Source organism: Oncorhynchus kisutch, linkage group LG10, assembly GCF_002021735.2.
Source record: "Oncorhynchus kisutch isolate 150728-3 linkage group LG10, Okis_V2, whole genome shotgun sequence".
Lineage (NCBI taxonomy): Eukaryota > Metazoa > Chordata > Actinopteri > Salmoniformes > Salmonidae > Oncorhynchus > Oncorhynchus kisutch.
In genome coordinates this window covers 25,068,603-25,087,647 of record NC_034183.2, presented here as the reverse complement: position 1 = coordinate 25,087,647, position 19,045 = coordinate 25,068,603, and the positions used below count along the sequence as shown (strand labels likewise).

The 19,045-nt window shown below is 43.1% G+C and overlaps 1 protein-coding gene across 1 annotated transcript; it reads left to right on the top strand.

The window, feature by feature from the left end:
* Positions 1-404: 404 nt before the first annotated feature.
* Positions 405-18,809, top strand: LOC109897955 (HAUS augmin-like complex subunit 5). The gene is made up of 19 exons (XM_020492644.2): positions 405-828; positions 1,189-1,251; positions 1,371-1,403; positions 3,531-3,555; positions 8,576-8,708; positions 10,769-10,928; positions 11,043-11,133; positions 11,230-11,321; positions 11,409-11,463; positions 12,865-12,992; positions 13,079-13,157; positions 13,281-13,429; positions 13,568-13,730; positions 13,865-13,945; positions 14,040-14,185; positions 16,225-16,321; positions 16,434-16,572; positions 16,747-16,879; positions 16,988-18,809. Exons 1-19 carry the CDS (start codon positions 731-733, stop codon positions 17,088-17,090), a joined length of 1,968 nt encoding a protein of 655 aa, XP_020348233.1. The 5' UTR covers positions 405-730; the 3' UTR covers positions 17,091-18,809.
* Positions 18,810-19,045: the final 236 nt, after the last annotated feature.

Below are 19,045 nucleotides of genomic sequence, written 5' to 3'. Positions count from 1 at the left end.
GTACAGTCACTGTGGGGACGACGTCCTCGATGCACTTATTGATAAAGCCAGTGACTGATGTGGTGTACTCCTCAATGCCATCGGAAGAATCCCAGAACATATTCCAGTCTGTGCTAGTAAAACAGTCATGTAGTTTAGCATCTGCTTCATCTGACTACTTTTTTATAGACCGAGGCACTGGTGCTTCCTGCTTTTATAGTGTAGTGGGGTGGTGGTATTTTTATTTCAAAACATTTAGATTTGTTTTTTGGGGGGTAATTGTTGTGTTAGATGGTAGGGTATTTGTTTATTTATTATTTTTTCAAGCATAAGGGAGTTGTACTCCAGTCTAGTAGGTGGCGGTAATGCAACATATTGGATGCCAACCGCCGTTAAACCTCATCGAATAAGTCACCGGATATGGTGCAGAGCGAGCGGGAAGTTGAACCATTTGTAAATTACTGGCAGAAAAGTGTTTTATGGGAAATATTAACAAATGACCAACAGAGCAAAGACGAACTTTTCTTGTGATATTTTTGACAGTCATACACTTGAAAACAAAGTACTTAGCCTGCTTACTATTTATTACAGGCACCTGGAAAGCTAACATATGTACGTGATAGTATTCGTTTTTGGCGAGCTTTCTTGTAGATACGGGCAGCCAGAGCCATTTTATTTAGAATAAATAAATACGTTACCCTTCTAACGTCGTTAGCTAGATAACGCCTCGCTAGTTTCGACTAAGGTAAGGATGGGGGACAGGACCCTCCTGCGGGAACTAAAGCGGTGGGCGATTGAAGAATTTAATCTACCACCCCAAAGTCTCCCAAACGACAACTACTTTAAAACGTAGGTAACGACGTCATTCATCAATGTCCTATGCTGTGCTACTTTTTGGCCTTGTTGAGCTATTCCTCATTGATTTTTGTTGGTAACAATTCATATAGTTGTCTAGCCAATTAAACTCAACGATTTACGATTGTTCTGTGTAATTGCGGCCTATTTGGGTGCTGAAATCATTTTTATCGGCGTTCCCGTCTGCCCACACTATTCACCACACTACCATCGTGAAGTTTAGTTGGTCGACTAATAGCTATCTAACGTTAGCTAGTTCACAGCTACAGCTTTCCATAGCGACCGTGGCAGACTAAGTTAACTAATATGGACCATCAGTGAGTTAACACAAGTATATGGTTTGTTTTGATTCAGGTTATGTGTTGGCCCAGGAGCCTCAATATGGAGATATGTCACACAACATATTTTCAATCAGAGGTGGGTATGCAGACAGGTTTTTACAACATATTTGTGTATACTTTGTTGGTCAACGATGACTTTGTTTTGTAATAAGTTTGCTTTTCCAATATCTTGATGTAATTCCTTTCTCTTTGCAGGAATGTCAGGGTTATGCGTGGAAATCTTCAGTGGTATCCTTTGGTTTTGTTCTCTTGAGCTATGTACAACGGGTAATTTCATTGTCTTGGAGATGAAACCGACTCTATTGTCAGGGTAACTGCCTAATTTCTCTGATACCAATATGACACTCACAGGTTTTGTTCTATGGACATTTGTACAAGGGCATTTCCATCGAAAAGGACCCATGAGCTCCAACATGTGAAGTTCAAAGGAGCATATCAAATTGGGTGTCAAAGGAAAAGCTAAAGTCTATATTTTTGGGCAACGGAGGCATAGGTACATTTTAAAATAATTTGACATCTTAAAAATTACACATAAGCAAAGACTATGATTTCTTGATAAACATGGAAAATGGGTCTTGCAAAACATCCACCAGAAATGGTTTCAAAAGTTATCAGAAATGCATAGAAACACAAGTAAAGACCACTGCCAGCTAATATCAACACTTAAATTTAGTTTTGGAGAAATTGTTTACCTTTTAAGTTGAAGAAATATTTCCTTGTGCGTTGTAATTCTGTCACCAAAAACCCACGCATCTAAGTCATTTTATAATTTCTCCCTTATGAGAAGTGAGCATAATGAATGTTCACAGAAGTAACAAGTAATGATAGACCTGCCAATTAGTTAGTGATTTTGCTGATATTTCTTTGTGATTTATTAAGTGATTCAAATGTGTATTAACCTGGAATTACGCATAAATCACTAATGACACTGAATTTGCTATAATAGGGAAATCATAAAAGTTAGAAACCACAAATGGGTCACCTGCCATTGTCCCATCTTACATGGGCATACTGTTATGTTCAGCTGATAACTTTTCTTTCTGTTGTCTGGCATTTAAACCAAGTCTGGACAGCCTTTCTCTCACTCTCCAGTTAATGTCACCTCTGTCAGCTCTTACTGACACATACCCGTGATAACCCCTCTCTTTCCATTTACTGTGACCAGCATCCTCACCCACTGAGCACTGACTGACACCGGACGTCCATGGATGTTAAAATTTGGTCAGTCCACCCTGGCCTTGATGTTAACATCCAAAGACAGACGGACTGGACCAAATCTGAACCTATCATAGACTTATGTGTCACAAGTTTGGATTGCACAGTACAGTAAGTAGAGTACAATACAGCAGAGTACAGTATATTAAACTACTGTACTGCATGTACAGAATCCTAGTCTGCTGTATTGTACTGTGCTCTGCTGTGCAGCACTGTCCATACTTGTGAAACATGAGAAATTACATTCATATCTAGAAATATGCATTTGTGTTGTACAGATCAGGGAGTCATTATGTAATTTCATAACCGTAATTCCGTTACCGGGTGTAAATCCACTTAATTTACTGTAGTTTAACCAAAAGTTTAAAAATATATATTAAAAAAATTCCCCCAATCTCAAGGTACCATGTCATAGCTGACCCTCCCCAGAGTTTTTGGAAAATGTGGTCACATAAAAACCTGAGGAAGATTTTACCATAATTCCAATAACAAATTTCACATCTTTACGGTTCAATCACAAAATAATTTTGGTAAATTTGTTCAGTAGAAATGGTTTAAAGCAGTCCTTGTGCATAGAGTTGTATGGTTTAACTTCGAAATCAGGCCTCTCGAGTGGCGCAGTGGTCTAAGGCACTGCAGACCGGGTTCATTCCCAGCCTGTGTCACAACCGGCTGTAACCAGGCAGCGCACAATTGGCCCAGCGTCATCTGGGTTAGGGGAGGGTTTGGCCGGTGGGGCTTGGCTCAGTGCGCTCTAGCAACTCCTTGTGTCGGGCCGGGCGCCTGCAGGCTTATTTCTGGTTGTCAGTTGAACTGTGTTTCCTCCAACACATTGGTGCGGCTGGCTTCCGTGTTAAGCTGGCAGGTGTTAAGGAGCATGGTTTGGCGGGTCATGTCTCGAAAGGACGCATGACTCGACCGTAGCTTCTCCCGAGCCCGTTGGGGAGTTGCAGCGATGACATGATCGTAATTGGCTCTATGAAATTGGTGTTGAAAAGGGGGGAAAAATACAAACAAACAACTTTGAAATCAATGTTTTTTTGGTTTGGCATACATTTTAAAATGAATAAAAATGAGTCTGCGTAATTCCGTTACCATGGAATTGCCAACAAGCCTTTCCTTGACATTGTGATCTCTCAGGTACAAAGTTCTACAAGATAAGGAGGTACACCCAATATTTCGTAACAATTATCTAGATAATTTGATATATAGTGCATTCAGAAAGTATTCAGAACATTTTACTTTCTCCACATTTTGGTACATTACAGCCTTATTTTCTTCAAGCCACACACAATACACCATAATGACGATACAAAAACTCAAATATTACATTTAGATAAGTATTCAAATCCTTTACTCAGTACTTTAAGCACCTTTGGCAGGGATTACAGCATTGAGTCTTAGGTAAGACGCTACAAGCTTGGCACACCTGTATTTGGGGAGTTTCTTACATTCTTCTCTGCAGATCCTCTCAAGCTCTGTCAGGTTGGATGGGGAGTGTAGCTGCACAGCTATTTTACGGTATCTCCAGAGATGTTCGATTGGGTTCAAGTCCGGGCTCTGGCTGGGCCAATCAAGGGCATTCAGAGACTTGTCCCGAAGCCACTCCTGCATTGTCTTGGCTGTGTGCTTAGGGTCATTGTCCTGTTGGAAGGTGAACCATTGCCCCATTCTGAGGTCCTGAGCGCTCTGGAGCAGGTTTTCATGAAGGATCTCTGTACTTTGCTCCGTTCATCTTTCCCTCGATCCTGACGAGTCTCTCAGTCCCTGCTGCTGAAAAACATCCCCACAGCATGATGATGCTGCCACCACCATACTTCACCGTAGGGATGGTGCCAGGTTTCTTCCAGATGTGACGCTTGGCATTCAGGCCAAAGAGTTCAATCTTGGTTTCATCAGACCAGAGAAATTTGTTTCTCGTGGTTTGAGTTCTTTAGATGCCTTTTGGCAAACTCCCAAATCAAATCAAAGTTTATTTGTCACGTGCACTGAATACAACAGACCTTACAGTGAAATGCTTACTTACAGGCTTTAACCAATAGTGTGAAAAAAAGGTGTGTGTGTGTGTGTGTGTGTAGTTAAGTAAAGAAATAAAACAACAGTAAAAAGACATTTGAAAATAACAGTAGCAAGGCTTTATACAGACACCGGTTAGTCAGGCTTATTGAGTTAGTATGTAGATATGGTTAAAGTGACTATGCATATATGATGAACAGAGTAGCAGTAGCGTGGGATGTGGGGGGAGGTGGGACACAATGCAGATAGCCCGGTTAGCCACTGTGCGGGAGCGCTGGTTGGTCGGGCCAATTGAGGTAGTATGTACATGAATGTATAATTAAAGTGACTGCATATATGATAAAAAGAGAGTAGCAGCAGCGTAAAGGGGGGGGGGGGGGGGGGGTGCACACAATGCAAATAGTCCGGTAACTATTTGGTTACCTGTTCAGGAGTCTAATGGCTTGGGGGTAAAAACTGTTGAGAAGCCTTTTTGACATAGACTTGGCACTCCGGTACCACTTGCCATGCGGCAGTAGAGAGAACAGTCTATGACTGGGGTCTTTGACAATTTTTAGGACCTTCCTCTGACACCACCTGGTGTAGAGGTCATGGATGGCAGGCAGCTTTGCCCCAGTGATGTACTGGGCCGTATGCACTACTAAATGCCTTGCGGTCGGAGGCCGAGCAATTGCCGTACCAGGCAGTGATGCAACCGGTCAGGATGCTCTGGATGTTGCAGCTGTAGAACCTTTTGAGGATCTCAGGACCCGTGTCAAATCTTTTTAGTTTCCTGGGGAGGAATAGGCTTTGTCGTGCCCTCTTCACGGCTGTCTTAGTGTGTTTGGACCATTCTAGTTTGTTGTTGATGTGGACACCAGGGAACCTGAAGCTCTCAACCTTCTCCACTACAGCCCCGTCGATGAGAATGGGGGCGTGCTCGGTGCTCCTTTTTCTGTAGTCCACAATCATCTCCTTAGTCTTGGTTTCGTTGAGGGATAGGTGGTTGTTCTTGCACCACCCGGCCAGGTCTCTGACCTCCTCCCTATAGGCTGTCTCTTCGTTGTCGGTGATCAGGCCTACCACTGTTGTGTCGTCTGCAAACTTAATGATGGTGTTGGAGTTGTACCTGGCCATGCAGTCGTGGGTGAACAGGGAGTACAGGAGGGGACTGAACACGCACCCCTGGGGAGCTCCAGTGTTGAGGATCAGCGTGGCAGATGTGTTGCTACCTACCCTCACCACCTGGGGGTGGCCTGTCAGGAAGCTCAGGTTCCAGTTGTAGAGGGAGGTGTTTAGTCCCAGGTTCCTTAGCTTAGTGATGAGCTTTGAGGGTACTATGGTGTTGAACGCTGAGCTGTAGTCAATGAATAGCATTCTCACAGGTGTTCCTTTTGTCCAGTTGGGAAAGGATGCCATCTCTATTGCACTGTCATCTGTGGATCTGTTTGGGCGGTATGCGAAGTGGAGTGGGTCTAGGGTTTCTGGGATAATGGTGTTGATGTGAGCCATTACCAGCCTTTCAAAGCACTTCATGGCTACGGACGTGAGCCTTCGTGTTCTTGGGCACAGGGACTATGGTGGTCTGCTTGAAACATGTTGGTATTACAGACTCAATCAGGGACATGTTGAAAATGTCAGTGAAGACAGCTGCCAGTTGGTCAGCACATGCCCGGAGCACACGTCCTGGTAATCCGTCTGGCCCCACAGCTTTGTGTATGTTGACCTGTTTAACTAGGTCTTATTCATGTCGGCTACGGAGAGCTGATGCTCTCATGCATGTCTCAGTGTTGCTTGCCTCGAATGGAGCATAGAAGTGATTTAGCTCGTCTGATAGGCTCGTGTCACTGGGCGGCTCGCGGCTGTGCTTCCCTTTTGTATTTTTGAAAGCGGCAGCTCTACCCTTTAGCTCAGTGCGAATGTTGCCTGTAATCTATGGCTTCTGGTTGGGGTATGTACGTACAGTCAATGTGGTGACGACGTCCTCGATGCACTTATTGATAAAGCCAGTGATGTAAAAAAATATATATTTCACCTTTATTTAACTAGGCAAGTCAGTTAAGAACAAATTCTTATTTTAAATGACGGCCTAGGAACAGTGGGTTAACTGCCTGTTCAGGGGCAGAACGACAGATTTGTACCTTGTCAGCTCAGGGTTTTGAACTTGCAACCTTCCGGTTACTAGCCCAACACTCTAACCACTGGGCTACCCTGCCGCCCCGGAGTGCTACCCTGATGTGGTGTATTCCTCAATGCCATCGGAAGAATCCAGGAACATGTTCCAGTCTGTGATAGCAAAACAGTCCTGTAGTTTAGCATTTGCTTCATCTGACGGCTTTTTTATAGACCGAGGCACTGGTGCTTCCTGCTTTTATTTTTGCTTGTAAGCAGGAATCAGGAGGATAGAGTTGTGGTCTGATTTATGAAATGGAGGGTGAAGGAGAGCTTTGTACGCGTCTCTGTGCAGGTGATCTAGAATTACAGGTGATCTAGAATTATTTTCCCTCTGGTTGCACATTTAACATGTTGATAGAGATTTGGTAGAACTGATTTAAGTTTCCCTGCATTAAAGTCTCCAGCCACTAGGAGCGCCGCCTCTGGGTGAGTGGTTTCCTGTTTGCTTATTTCCTTATACAGCTGACTGAGTGCGGCCTTAGTGCCAGCATCTGTTTGTGGTGGTAAATAAGCAGCCACGAAAAGTATAGCTGAGAACTCTCTAGGCAGGTAGTGTGGCCTGCAATTTATCACAATATCCTCTACTTCAGTTGAGCAAAATCTAGAGACTTCCTTAGATTTCATGTACCAGCTGGTGTTTACAAATATGCACAGACCGCCCCCCCCTCGTTTTACAGGAGTATGCTGTTCTATCCTGCCGGTGCAGCGTATATCCCGCTAGCTGAATATCCATTTCGTCATTCAGCCACGATTCCGTGAAACATAGGATATTACAGTTTTAGATGTCCGGTTGGGAGGATATTCGTGATCGTACCTTGTCTAATTTATTGTCCAATGATTGCACGTTGGCGAGTAATATTGACGGTAACAGCAGCTTTCCTACTCGCCTTCTGCGGGTCCTGACGAGGCATCCGGCTCTTCGTCTTCTGTACCTGCTTCACTTCCTCTTGTGAATAACTGGGGATGTCGGCCCTGCTGGGTGTTTGGAGAATATCATGTGAGTCTTGCTTGTTGGTGAAAAAATCTTTGTCTAATCAGAGGGGAGTGATCACTGTCCTGATATCCAGAAGCTCTTTTCTGCCGTAAGATACGGTTGCAGAAACATTATGTACAAAATAAGTTACAAATAATGCAAAAAAACCAACATAACAGTACAATTGATTGGGCTCCCGTAAAACTGCTGCCATTTCTTCCGGCACAATTTTGGGCTGTCATGTGCCTTTTACTAAGAAGTGGCATCTTTCTGGGCACTCTACCATAAAGGCCTGGTTGGTGGAGTGCTGCAGAGATTGTTGCTCTTCTGGAAGTTTCTCTGATCTCCACAGAGGAACTAGAGCTCTCTGAGTGACCATCAGTTTCTGGTCAACTCCCTGACCAAGACCCTTCCCCCCCGATTGCTCAGTTTGGCTGGGCGGGCAGCTCTAGGAAGACTCTTGGTGGTTCCAAACTTCGTCCATTTAAGAATGATGGAGACCCCCCTGTGTCCTTAGGGACTTTCAACGCTTCAGAATTTTTGGTACCCTTCCCCAGATGTGGGCCTCGACACAATCCTGTCTCGGCGCTCTACGGACAATTCCTTTGACCTCATGGCTTGATATTTGCTCTGACTTGTACTGTCAACTGTGGGACCTTATACAGATAGGTGTGTGTGCCTTTCCAAATCCTATCCAATCAATAGAATTTACCACAGGTGGACTTCAATCAAGTTGTAGAAACATCTCAAGGATGATCAATGGAAACAGGATGCACCTGAGCCTCAGAAAATGGTCTGAATACTTATGTAAATAAGGTATTAGGGTTGTTGTTTTTTATACATCCGCAAAAATTTCTCAACTTGTTTTCATTTTGTCATTATGGGGGTGTTGTGTGTCAAAATAAATATTTAATCAATTTTAGAGTAAGGCTGTAATGTAACTGTGGAAAAAGTCAAGGGGTCTGAATACTTTCCTAATGCACTGTAGGTACAGTATCACAATTTTTAGACTGTCAGTTAGCATTATGTTTTCTGTGTGCAGTTAAAAAAGGTAGCGGGGCAGAGTGATGCTGCTAAGCGGCTTGAGCTTCAGGAGCAGATAGAGGAGCTGAGAGCTGAACTCAACCACCTGGACTCTCAAATCAATGGGACTGAAGCACAGCTAGTTACTGAAGGTTAGCCTTTTAACAAATAGGCATACAGTGGGGTCTGAAATAGGCAAAAAAATGGCTGTAAAAAATGTATAATTCAAATACTGAGCTATGTTGTATGCTCTAAAAAAATTGGGAAATTATATTACACAACTACAATTGCTCAGAGAATTTGTAACAAGTCATATTTTCTTTCTCTAAAAGGTAGGGGTCAAAATTGACACCCCTGTTTTCAATACCTTTCTTAACCTCACCTTGTGAAGATGTCGTTACTGAGCCTATTTGAATTGTTTGTAACTTTTGATCATTTTTATCAAGGGTGTCAATACTCTTGGACCCCACTGTATACTTTGGTTTTCCACATCCTAAATTGTGCTAGGTTTGTACAGTGCCTTGCGAAAGTATTCGGCCCCCTTGAACTTTGCGACCTTTTGCCACATTTCAGGCTTCAAGCAAAGATATAAAACTGTATTTTTTTTGTGAAGAATCAACAACAAGTGGGACACAATCATGAAGTGGAACGGCATTTATTGGATATTTAAACTTTTAACAAATCAAAAACTGAAAAATTGGGCGTGCAAAATTATTCAGCCCCTTTACTTTCAGTGCAGCAAACTCTCTCCAGAAGTTCAGTGAGGATCTCTGAATGATCCAATGTTGACCTAAATTACTAATGATGATAAATACAATCCACCTGTGTGTAATCAAGTCTCCGTATAAATGCACCTGCACTGTGATAGTCTCAGAGGTCCGTTAAAAGCGCAGAGAGCATCATGAAGAACAAGGAACACACCAGGCAGGTCCGAGATACTGTTGTGAAGAAGTTTAAAGCCGGATTTGGATACAAAAAGATTTCCCAAGCTTTAAACATCCCAAGGAGCACTGTGCAAGCGATAATATTGAAATGGAAGGAGTACCAGACCACTGCAAATCTACCAAGACCTGGCCGTCCCTCTAAACTTTCAGCTCATACAAGGAGAAGACTGATCAGAGATGCAGCCAAGTGGCCCATGATCACTCTGGATGAACTGCAGAGATCTACAGCTGAGGTGGGAGACTCTGTCCATAGGACAACAATCAGTCGTATATTGCACAAATCTGGCCTTTATGGAAGAGTGGCAAGAAGAAAGCCATTTCTTAAAGATATCCATAAAAAGTGTAGTTTAAAGTTTGCCACAAGCCACCTGGGAGACACACCAAACATGTGGAAGAAGGTGCTCTGGTCAGATGAAACCAAAATTGAACTTTTTGGCAACAATGCAAAACATTATGTTTGGCGTAAAAGCCACACAGCCCATCACCCTGAACACACCATCCCCACTGTCAAACATGGTGGTGGCAGCATCATGGTTTGGGCCTGCTTTTCTTCAGCAGGGACAGGGAAGATGGTTAAAATTGATGGGAAGATGGATGGGGCCAAATACAGGACCATTCTGGAAGAAAACGTGATGGAGTCTGCAAAAGACCTGAGACTGGGACGGAGATTTGTCTTCCAACAAGACAATGATCCAAAACATAAAGCAAAATCTACAATGGAATGGTTCAAAAATAAACATATCCAGGTGTTAGAATGGCCAAGTCAAAGTCCAGACCTGAATCCAATCGAGAATCTGTGGAAAGAACTGAAAACTGCTGTTCACAAATGCTCTCCATCCAACCTCACTGAGCTCGAGCTGTTTTGCAAGGAGGAATGGGAAAAAATGTCAGTCTCTCGATGTGCAAAACTGATAGAGACATACCCCAAGCGACTTACAGCTGTAATCGCAGCAAAAGGTGGCGCTACAAAGTATTAACTTAAGGGGGCTGAATAATTTTGCATGCCCAATTTTTCAGTTTTTGATTTGTTAAAAAAGTTTGAAATATCCAATAAATGTCGTTCCACTTCATGATTGTGTCCCACTTGTTGTTGATTCTTCACAAAAAAATACAGTTTTATATCTTTATGTTTGAAGCCTGAAATGTGGCAAAAGGTCGCAAAGTTCAAGGGGGCCGAATACTTTCGCAAAGCACTGTATATGCTGATATGTTGATGACGACTTTTGCTGTGACATTTTGTGCTGTAACGTTTCTTTTGTATTGAGTAGAAGTGTCCATTAACTGGAGCTGGGAAGTGGTGGAGGAGAACCAACGCAGGGAGCTGCTTTTACAGGCCTTTAAGCAGCGCTGCATGAATGAGCGCCAGGTTCTCTCAGAGGATACCCGCAAAATCAGTGGACACTCCCAGGTTCTGGAGCAGCTGTCTAGGTGTGCTTGCTAGAGCCTCTGTTTACCCTTACCATTTCTTAACACACTTCTACATACATTCTAATGCCGCAAACCCAGCCCAAATCCATTCTTTGCTTTTGGTGTGTTTTGCAGGAAGGCAGAGCTGGAGGTGGTGTTTGGAAATGAAGCCTCCAATAGCAGTGGGGAATATCTCAACCCAACAGGAGCAGAGCCTCAGGTTTTGGTAAGTGATTTTACTTAATTTCTAATGATGATGCTTTATAAGATATAATCTGTGATGGTTTTGTATTGGACTAATCGTCTTTCTCTTCCTCCTTAGCGTAATGTGAGAGAGCTGTGTGATGAAAGACTCCTCTTCTTCCAGTCTTTACAAGAGAGTGAGCTGAAAATGGCATCCTCCACTGCCACACAGTAAGAATTATCAGATGGTTTTATATAGGAACCAGAGTCATCCATGGCATTCTTCTATTGCTAAATCATCATTGACTCTGTCTTCAGCTTGACTCGTGAACAGAGAACTGCAGTATTTCACCATTGGTTAAGTGCTGTGGAGGTAAGTTGCATTGTTGTTTGCATCTAGTTAGTGCCTTCGGAAAGTTTTCAAACCCCTTGACTTTTTCCACATTTTGTTACGTTACAGCCTTATTCTAAAATTTATTAAATTGTTTTTTTCCCCTCATCAATCGACACACAATACTCCATAATGACAAAGCGAAAACAGGTTTTTAGAAGAGATAACACATGTACATAAATATTTATACCCTTTACTCAGTTGTCTCGAAGCCACTCCTGCGTTGTCTTGGCTGTGTGCTTAGGGTTGTTGTCCTGTTGGAAGGTAAACCTTTTTTATTTTATCTTTAGTTAACTAGGCAAGTCAGTTAAGAACACATTCTTATTTTCAATGACGGCCTAGGAACAGTGGGTTAACTGCCTGTTCAGGGGGAGAACGACAGATTTGTACCTTGTTAGCTCGGGGGTTTGAACTTGCAACCTTCCGGTTACTAGTTCAACGCTTTAACCACTAGGCTACCCTGCCACACCTTAACCCTACCACACCTTAACCCCACCGTAACCCCAGTCTGAGGTCCTAACCTGCTCCATAGCGCCTTTCATCTTTGCCTCAATCCTGACTTGTCTCCCAGTCCCTGCCGCTGAAGAACATCCCCACAGCATAATACTGCCACCATTATGCTTCAACGTAAGGATGGTGCCAGGTTTCCTTCAGACGTGACACTTGGCATTCAGGCCAAAGAGTTCAATCTTGGTTTCATCAGACCAGAGTATCTTCTCCTGGTCTGAGAGTCTTTAGGTGCATTTTGGCAAACTCAAAGCAGGCTGTTATGTGCCTTTTTTAATGAGTGGCTTCTGTCTGGCCACTCTACCATAAAGGCCTGGTTGGTGGAGTGCTGTAGAGATGGTTGTCCTTCCTTCCCATCTCCACAGAGGAACTCTTGAGCTCTTATAGTGTCTCGGAGCTCTACGGACAATTGCTTTGACCTCACGGCTTGGGTTTTGCTCTGACATGCACTGTCAACTGGGACCTTATATAGACAGGTGTGCCTTTCCAAATCATGTCCAATCAACTAAATTTACCAAAGGTGGACTCCAATCAAGTTGTAGAACCATCTCAAGGATGATCAATGGAAACAGGATGCACCTGAGCTCAATTAAGAGTCTCATAGCAAAGGGTCTGAATACTTATGTAAGGTATTTCATTTTTTATATATATTTTCAAAAATGTAAACTCTTTTCGCTTTGTCATTATGGGGTATTGTCAAAATTGCTGAGATGTTTTATTTAATCCATTTTATAATAAGGCTTTAACGTAACAAAATGTGGAAAAAGTCAAGGGGTCTAAATACTAAAATACTTTCCCGACGACAATGTACATAACAATCTGTTTCATATTTGCTTCAGTTGAGTGAGAATGATATTATAATTTTTATCTCATCAGGACATGTTGCGATGCTATCCTCCAAACCAAGTGTTGTCAGCCTTGCAGTACCTGGCCTTGGGACAGGAAATTACATTGCAGGAGAAGCTTGCCTCATTGGATGTGGCTCATGATGTTGCCGCATTACGGTAAATTGTTTTTTTATATTAAATGTGGCTGGACAAAAATCTGCATGGATTGGAATTAAAGGTCAAATGTATCTGTTTTGTTTTAGGTTTCGCTACGAGAGTAATCACCTGTTAGACATCTCGAAAGAAGAGGAAGAGCTACCACCCGTTAAGACTCTTTTACAGGTGCTTTACACACATTTCAGTTTACACTAAAATACCTACATGGGGTAAAGACACTGCATAGGCTTGAACAGTACTGTAGTTCACTGTTGCTGTAGTTGATATCTGTGTCTGATCCTTTTGCAGTCAGCCTGGGAGGAGGTGGAACAGAGTCTGATGGAACTGGCTCAAACGCGTTCACAAATTCAACAGCTGAAGACCCAGTTTCATGCCCGAAAGAATGAGGCAGAGTTGGAGCTCCTTGGTGGGGAATCTCAAACCCAAGCCCTGGCGCAGTACGTCTGCACTACAGATTGGCTTTTTCCACAACATTTTTGTTTTGTCATTAATAAACTTGCTCAGCCTCTAATGAAGTCATGTCAATTCATCAAAGTGCTCTGGTTTCTTTTCTCACATGTTTCCCTCCTGCCCAGGTCAGTGTTTGAGCTGGAGATGCAGTGTGTGATGCAGGTAGCAGTGCGAGATGGTGTGCGAAACCAGTGTGTTGAAATGGAGCAACATGCCAGGGACAGACAGGAGGCCCTTCGCAACCTGCGGAGACAATGGCAGAGCATCACGGACTTCAGACAGCTTGTGGTGAGGAAATGTACTGTTTTTTGCAGTCTGTATTTCTACCTTTGTCTTCCACACACAACACCACAGCATTTCACCACTTGCCACATGTTAACCTAAATAAGTGTGACACACTTTTGTCATGTTTTTCTTCATAGGACGTCAGGCAGGAACAGACAAGAGGTCTGATCAAGGGGAATTCAACAGCTAAGACTGAACTGACTCGCGTGCACAAGGAGGTAGGCCCTCTATATGCTTCTGTGTACTCTAATGCATACTGTGTAAACAGTGGCCATCTAAATCAACCTGTTCCTCTCTCTTGTCTGACCCCAGATTGGCCAGTTTGTCCAGGGAAAACTGACTCCCCAGTTTGGTGAAGTTCTTTCAGCAGCCAATAGGCTTCACAACTCTGTGTCCCAGGAGGCCAGACAGTTTGGAAACGTGTCACTAGTAACACTTGATCGCAGGCTCATTGAAGGGTAAGAGCTTCCCATTTGTTGGTGTTTGATGGGTGAGTTGACATCTTCTGATCATAAGGCTGACTGGCTCTCATTCAGGCAAATGAGAACTAAGTGCACTCAGGCTATCCGGAAGGCCAAAGATATTTTCTTTAAGGAGCAGTTCTCTCTCTGTGGGTCTAACCCCAAGAAGTTCTGGAGAATAAACCACCCTCCTCAGCTGCCCATGTCCCTTAAAGTTGATGATGTGGTTGTTACTGACAAGAAGCACATGGCTGAGCGCTTTAATCACCACTTAAATTAGTCAGGATTCCATTTTAACTCAGCCATGCCTCCTTGCCCGTCCAACATTTCCAGTGCAACTAGCCCCGATGCTCCTCCCTTTTTTTTTTTCATCCTGCCCAGCTACAAAGTTTCTCCCTGCAGGGTGTCACTGAGTCCGAGGTGCTTAAGGAGCTCCTTAAACTTGACCCCCAAAAATCACCTGGGTCAGATAGTTTAGACCCTTTCTTCTTTAAGGTTGCTGCCCCTACAATCTCCAAGCCTATCTCTGACCTTTTTTAACCTGTCCCTCCTCTCTGGGGAGGTTCCCATTGCTTGGAAGGCAGCCACTCTTAGTCATCTATTTAAAGAGGGAGATCAAGCTGATCCTAATGGTTATAGGCCTATTTCTATTTTGCCCTGTTTATCAAAGTGTTGGAAAACCTTGTCAATAATCAACTGACTGGCTTTCTTTGTCTATAGTATTCTCTCTGGTATGCAATCTGGTTTCCGCTCAGATTATGGATGTGTCACTGCAACCTTAAAGGTCCTCAATGATGTCACCATTGCCCTTGATTCTATGCAATGTTGTGCTGATTTTTTTTTATTGACTTGGCCATAGCTTTTGATACGGTAGACCATTCCATTCTTGTGGGCTGGCTAAGGAATATTGGTGTCTGAGGGTTATTTGGCCTGGTTTGCTAACTACCTCTCTCAAAGAGTGCAGTGTATAAAGTCAGAAAATCTGATGTCTCAGCCACTGCCTGTCAACAAGGATGTACCCCAAGGCTCCAACTTAGGCCCCACGCTCTTCTCAATTTACATCAACAACATAGCTCAAGCTCTCTCTCATCCATTTATATGCAGATGATAGTCTTATACTCAGCTGGCCCCTCCCCGACAAAGCTTTCTTAGTGTCCAACAAGCTTTCTCTGCCCTTAACCTTGTTCTGAACACCTCCAAAACAAAGGTTATGTGGTTTGGTAAGAAGAATCTCTGTATACCCTTCGCAAGACCCACTGGTTGTTGCTTATTCATAAAACCCTCTTAGGCCTCACTCCCTCCTATCTGAGATATCTACTTCAGCCCTCATCCTAGACATACAACACCCGTCCTGCCAGTCACATTCTGTTAAAGGTCCCCAAAGCGCACACATTCCTGGGTCGCTCCTCTTTTCAGTTCGCTGTAGCTAGCGACTTGAACGAGCTGCAACAAACACTCAAACTGAACAGTTTTATCTCAATCTCTTAATTCAAATACTCAATCATGGACACTCTTACTGACAGTTGTGGCTGCTTTTTGTGATGTATTGTTGTCTACCTTCTTGCCCTTTGTTGTCTGTGCCCAACAATGTTTGTACCCTGTTTTGTGCTACAACCATGTTGTGCTGCTGCCATGTTGTTGCTACCATGCTGTGCTGTCATTGTAGGTCTCTCTTTATGTACAGTTAACTCTTGTCATGATGTGTGTTTATCCTATATTTGTATTTATTTTTAATCCCAGACCCCATCTCCGCAGGAGACCTTTTGGTAGGCCGTCATTGTAAATACAAATTTGTTCTTAACTGACTTGCAAATTTAATTAAAATAAAACATGTTTTTAGTAATTGGTCTGGCTGAGAAAAAATGCTCAGAGGGAGATTTTTCAGATGTTTAAGTTATGTCATCTGCTATACCGTGCTTCTACACCTGCATTGCTTGCTGTTTGGGGTTTTAGGCTGGGTTTCTGTACAGCACTTTGAGATATCAGCTGATGTACGAAGGGCTATATAAATAAATTTGATTTGATATACATTTCAGCGAGCAGAGAATTCCAGCTGCGTGGTTATCTATCCATCGCTTGCATTCCTCGCCCTTCCACAATCTATGTCAAAGCATGGCTTTTCCAATGTACAGGGTGAGTCCTAACAGATTATTCCATGACCATTTTATGTACCTAGAGGTTTGCTTTTTGCTCTTATCCTGTTTATTTATATATTCTCTATTCTGTGTCTCTGTTTCTCTGCCAGGCCCCTGAGGAACTGTACTCGCAAGCTCTATCCCAGCATTTGGAGCTTCGCTTTCTGCGTCGTTTGCTGCAATTTCACTCCTCCTCTTTAGCAAATGTAGAGAAGCAAGGAGCGCTGCTACCTGCACCTGACCAACAAGGTACAGGTCTTCTATAGAGTTCAAAGCTGCAAACTAACAAATGGGTTAGCTAGATGCCATTCAATCAGACTCCAATCACACTATCACTGCTCTTTACCTGGTTAACCATTCAGTTTTACATGTCTGACTATCTTCGTCTCCCTTTTAATCTCCCTTTTCTTTATTTCTTCTTAGCCCTCCTGCTACGTGTCCTGGAGGAAGATAAGGAGCTGCTTCAGTCTTTGTTACCCAGGGTTTGGGAGCTCACCCAGTGCTGCTCACAGGGCCTTTCTTACGGGAATCAGGTCAAGACTGCCATTTCCTATTGGTAAGTGTTCCCATCAAATCTTTCTCACATAGAGCTCCCTTTTTATTAAACCTCAATATTATTCACCAGCTAGACGATTGACAATAAATTTATTTGTTCTGTCTGCAGGTGGGATCAGCCTTCTCAGTTTGCTCTGCCTGACATGCGCAAGGGGGGACTGACTTTTCAGCAGTGGCTACAGAGGTGGAAATTTGCAGCCAAGGCTTCTTAATGAGTTCCATGGAAAATAGACAAGTGCATAGATGGACAACAATACTTGTCTAAAACTACAATTTTATTCCCACTAAGGTTAATTTACTATATTGTTAGTTTTTCACATCTCCTTTTTGCCATTCAATGTACACTACATTGCCAAAAGTATGTGGACACCCTTTCAAATTAGTGGATACGATTATTTCAGGCACACTCGTTGCTGACAGGTGTATGAAATCGAGCACACAGCCATGCAATTGCTATAGTCAAACATTGGCAGTAGAATGGCTCGTACTGAAGAGCCCTGTGACTTTCCAAAAAGTCATTTTTTTCCTTCATATTTCTGCCCTGCCATAGCTGCCCCTGTCAACACAGTGCTGTTATTGTGAAGTGGAAATGTCTAGGAGCAACAGCCCAACCGCAAAGTGGTAGGCAACACAGGCTCACAGAACAGGATTGGCGAGTGCTGAAGCGAGTAGCGCGTAGAAATCTTTTGCCCTAGGTTGCAACACTCACTACCGAGTTCCAAACTGCCTCTAGAAGCAAAGTCAGCACATTACTGATCATCGGGAGCTTCATGAAATGGGTTTCCATGGCTGAGCAGCCGCACACAAGCCTAAGATCACCAAGCGCATTGCCAAGCGTCGGCTGGAGTGGTGTAAAGCTCGCCACCATTGGACTCTGGAACATTGGAAACACGTTCTCTGGAGTGATGAGTCACACTTCACCATCTGGCAGTCAGACGGATGAATGACAATGCTACTTGCCTGAAAGAATAGTGTCGTGGAGGAGGAATAATGGTCTGGGGCTGTTTTTCATGGTTCGGACTAGGCCCCATAGTTCCAGTGAAGGGAAATCGTTACAGCAAACTATTCTGTGCTTCCAACTTTGTGGCAACAGTTTGGGGAAGCACTTTCCTGTTTCAGCATGACAATGCCCCCATGCACAAAGAGAGGTGCATACAGAAGTGGTTGGTTGAGAACTTGCTTGGCCTGCACAGAGCCCTGACCTCAACTCCATCAAACACCTTTGGGATGAATTTGAACGCTGACTGCAAGCCAGGCCTAATTGGCCAACATCAGTGCCCAACCTAACTAATGCTCTTGTGGCTGAATCGAAGTCCCCGCAGCAATGTTCCAACAATGTTCCAACATTCCCAGAAGAGAGGAGGCTGTTAGAAAAAAGGGTGGGACTAACTCTATTAATGTCCATGATTTTGGAATGAGATGTTCGACGAGCAGGTGCCCACATACTTTTTCTGTGCCGTGTATATCACAAGTAAATTGCTGTTGTCTTTATGCCATTAAATCAACCTTACCTGCACTTTCTTTTTCTTAAAGAGTTTGACGGTTAAACTCAATCACAAATGTAATCCTATTTGAACAAGACCGTTACGTTAGTAGTTATCCATATCATCAATACATACACAAAAGTAAATTGAGGAGTAGTTTGTTGAAATAAATTAGCTTGTTATTCCATAAATAGGACCACTTTGTCAATGGTATAGTTTTTCTCAGTCTGGATGTTTGGAGTTGTATGAATACTTATAAAATTGTATTCATCAGATACACACAACAGGTATAGTTTGTGCAGCGAAATGCTTGTGCTACCTCCCTTAAATTCAGTGCAATAAAAAAATAACAAGTAATAGAAGAGTATGCATAGCTGATATGTATAGAGTATGAATGTGCTATGCCAAGTATGACTGTATTTACAAATAAAGTATCTAATACAAATATCCTGTGTGTATTGTAGTAAGCCACTAGCTATATTCAGGTCTTGGTCTTCTGTGTGATGCGCATTGTTGGCACGCCCATTACTTTCCCTCCCGGTTGATTCTGTGTTGGTGAGTGGCAGGCCGTCAAATTCTGTGCTCACATCTCAAACTATGCAAATAGACGCTTTAACATTCGTAAAAATAATCAAGTTCTGCGTGCAACGTGTATACACTTCTGTAAAAAGGTTTCCTCCAGT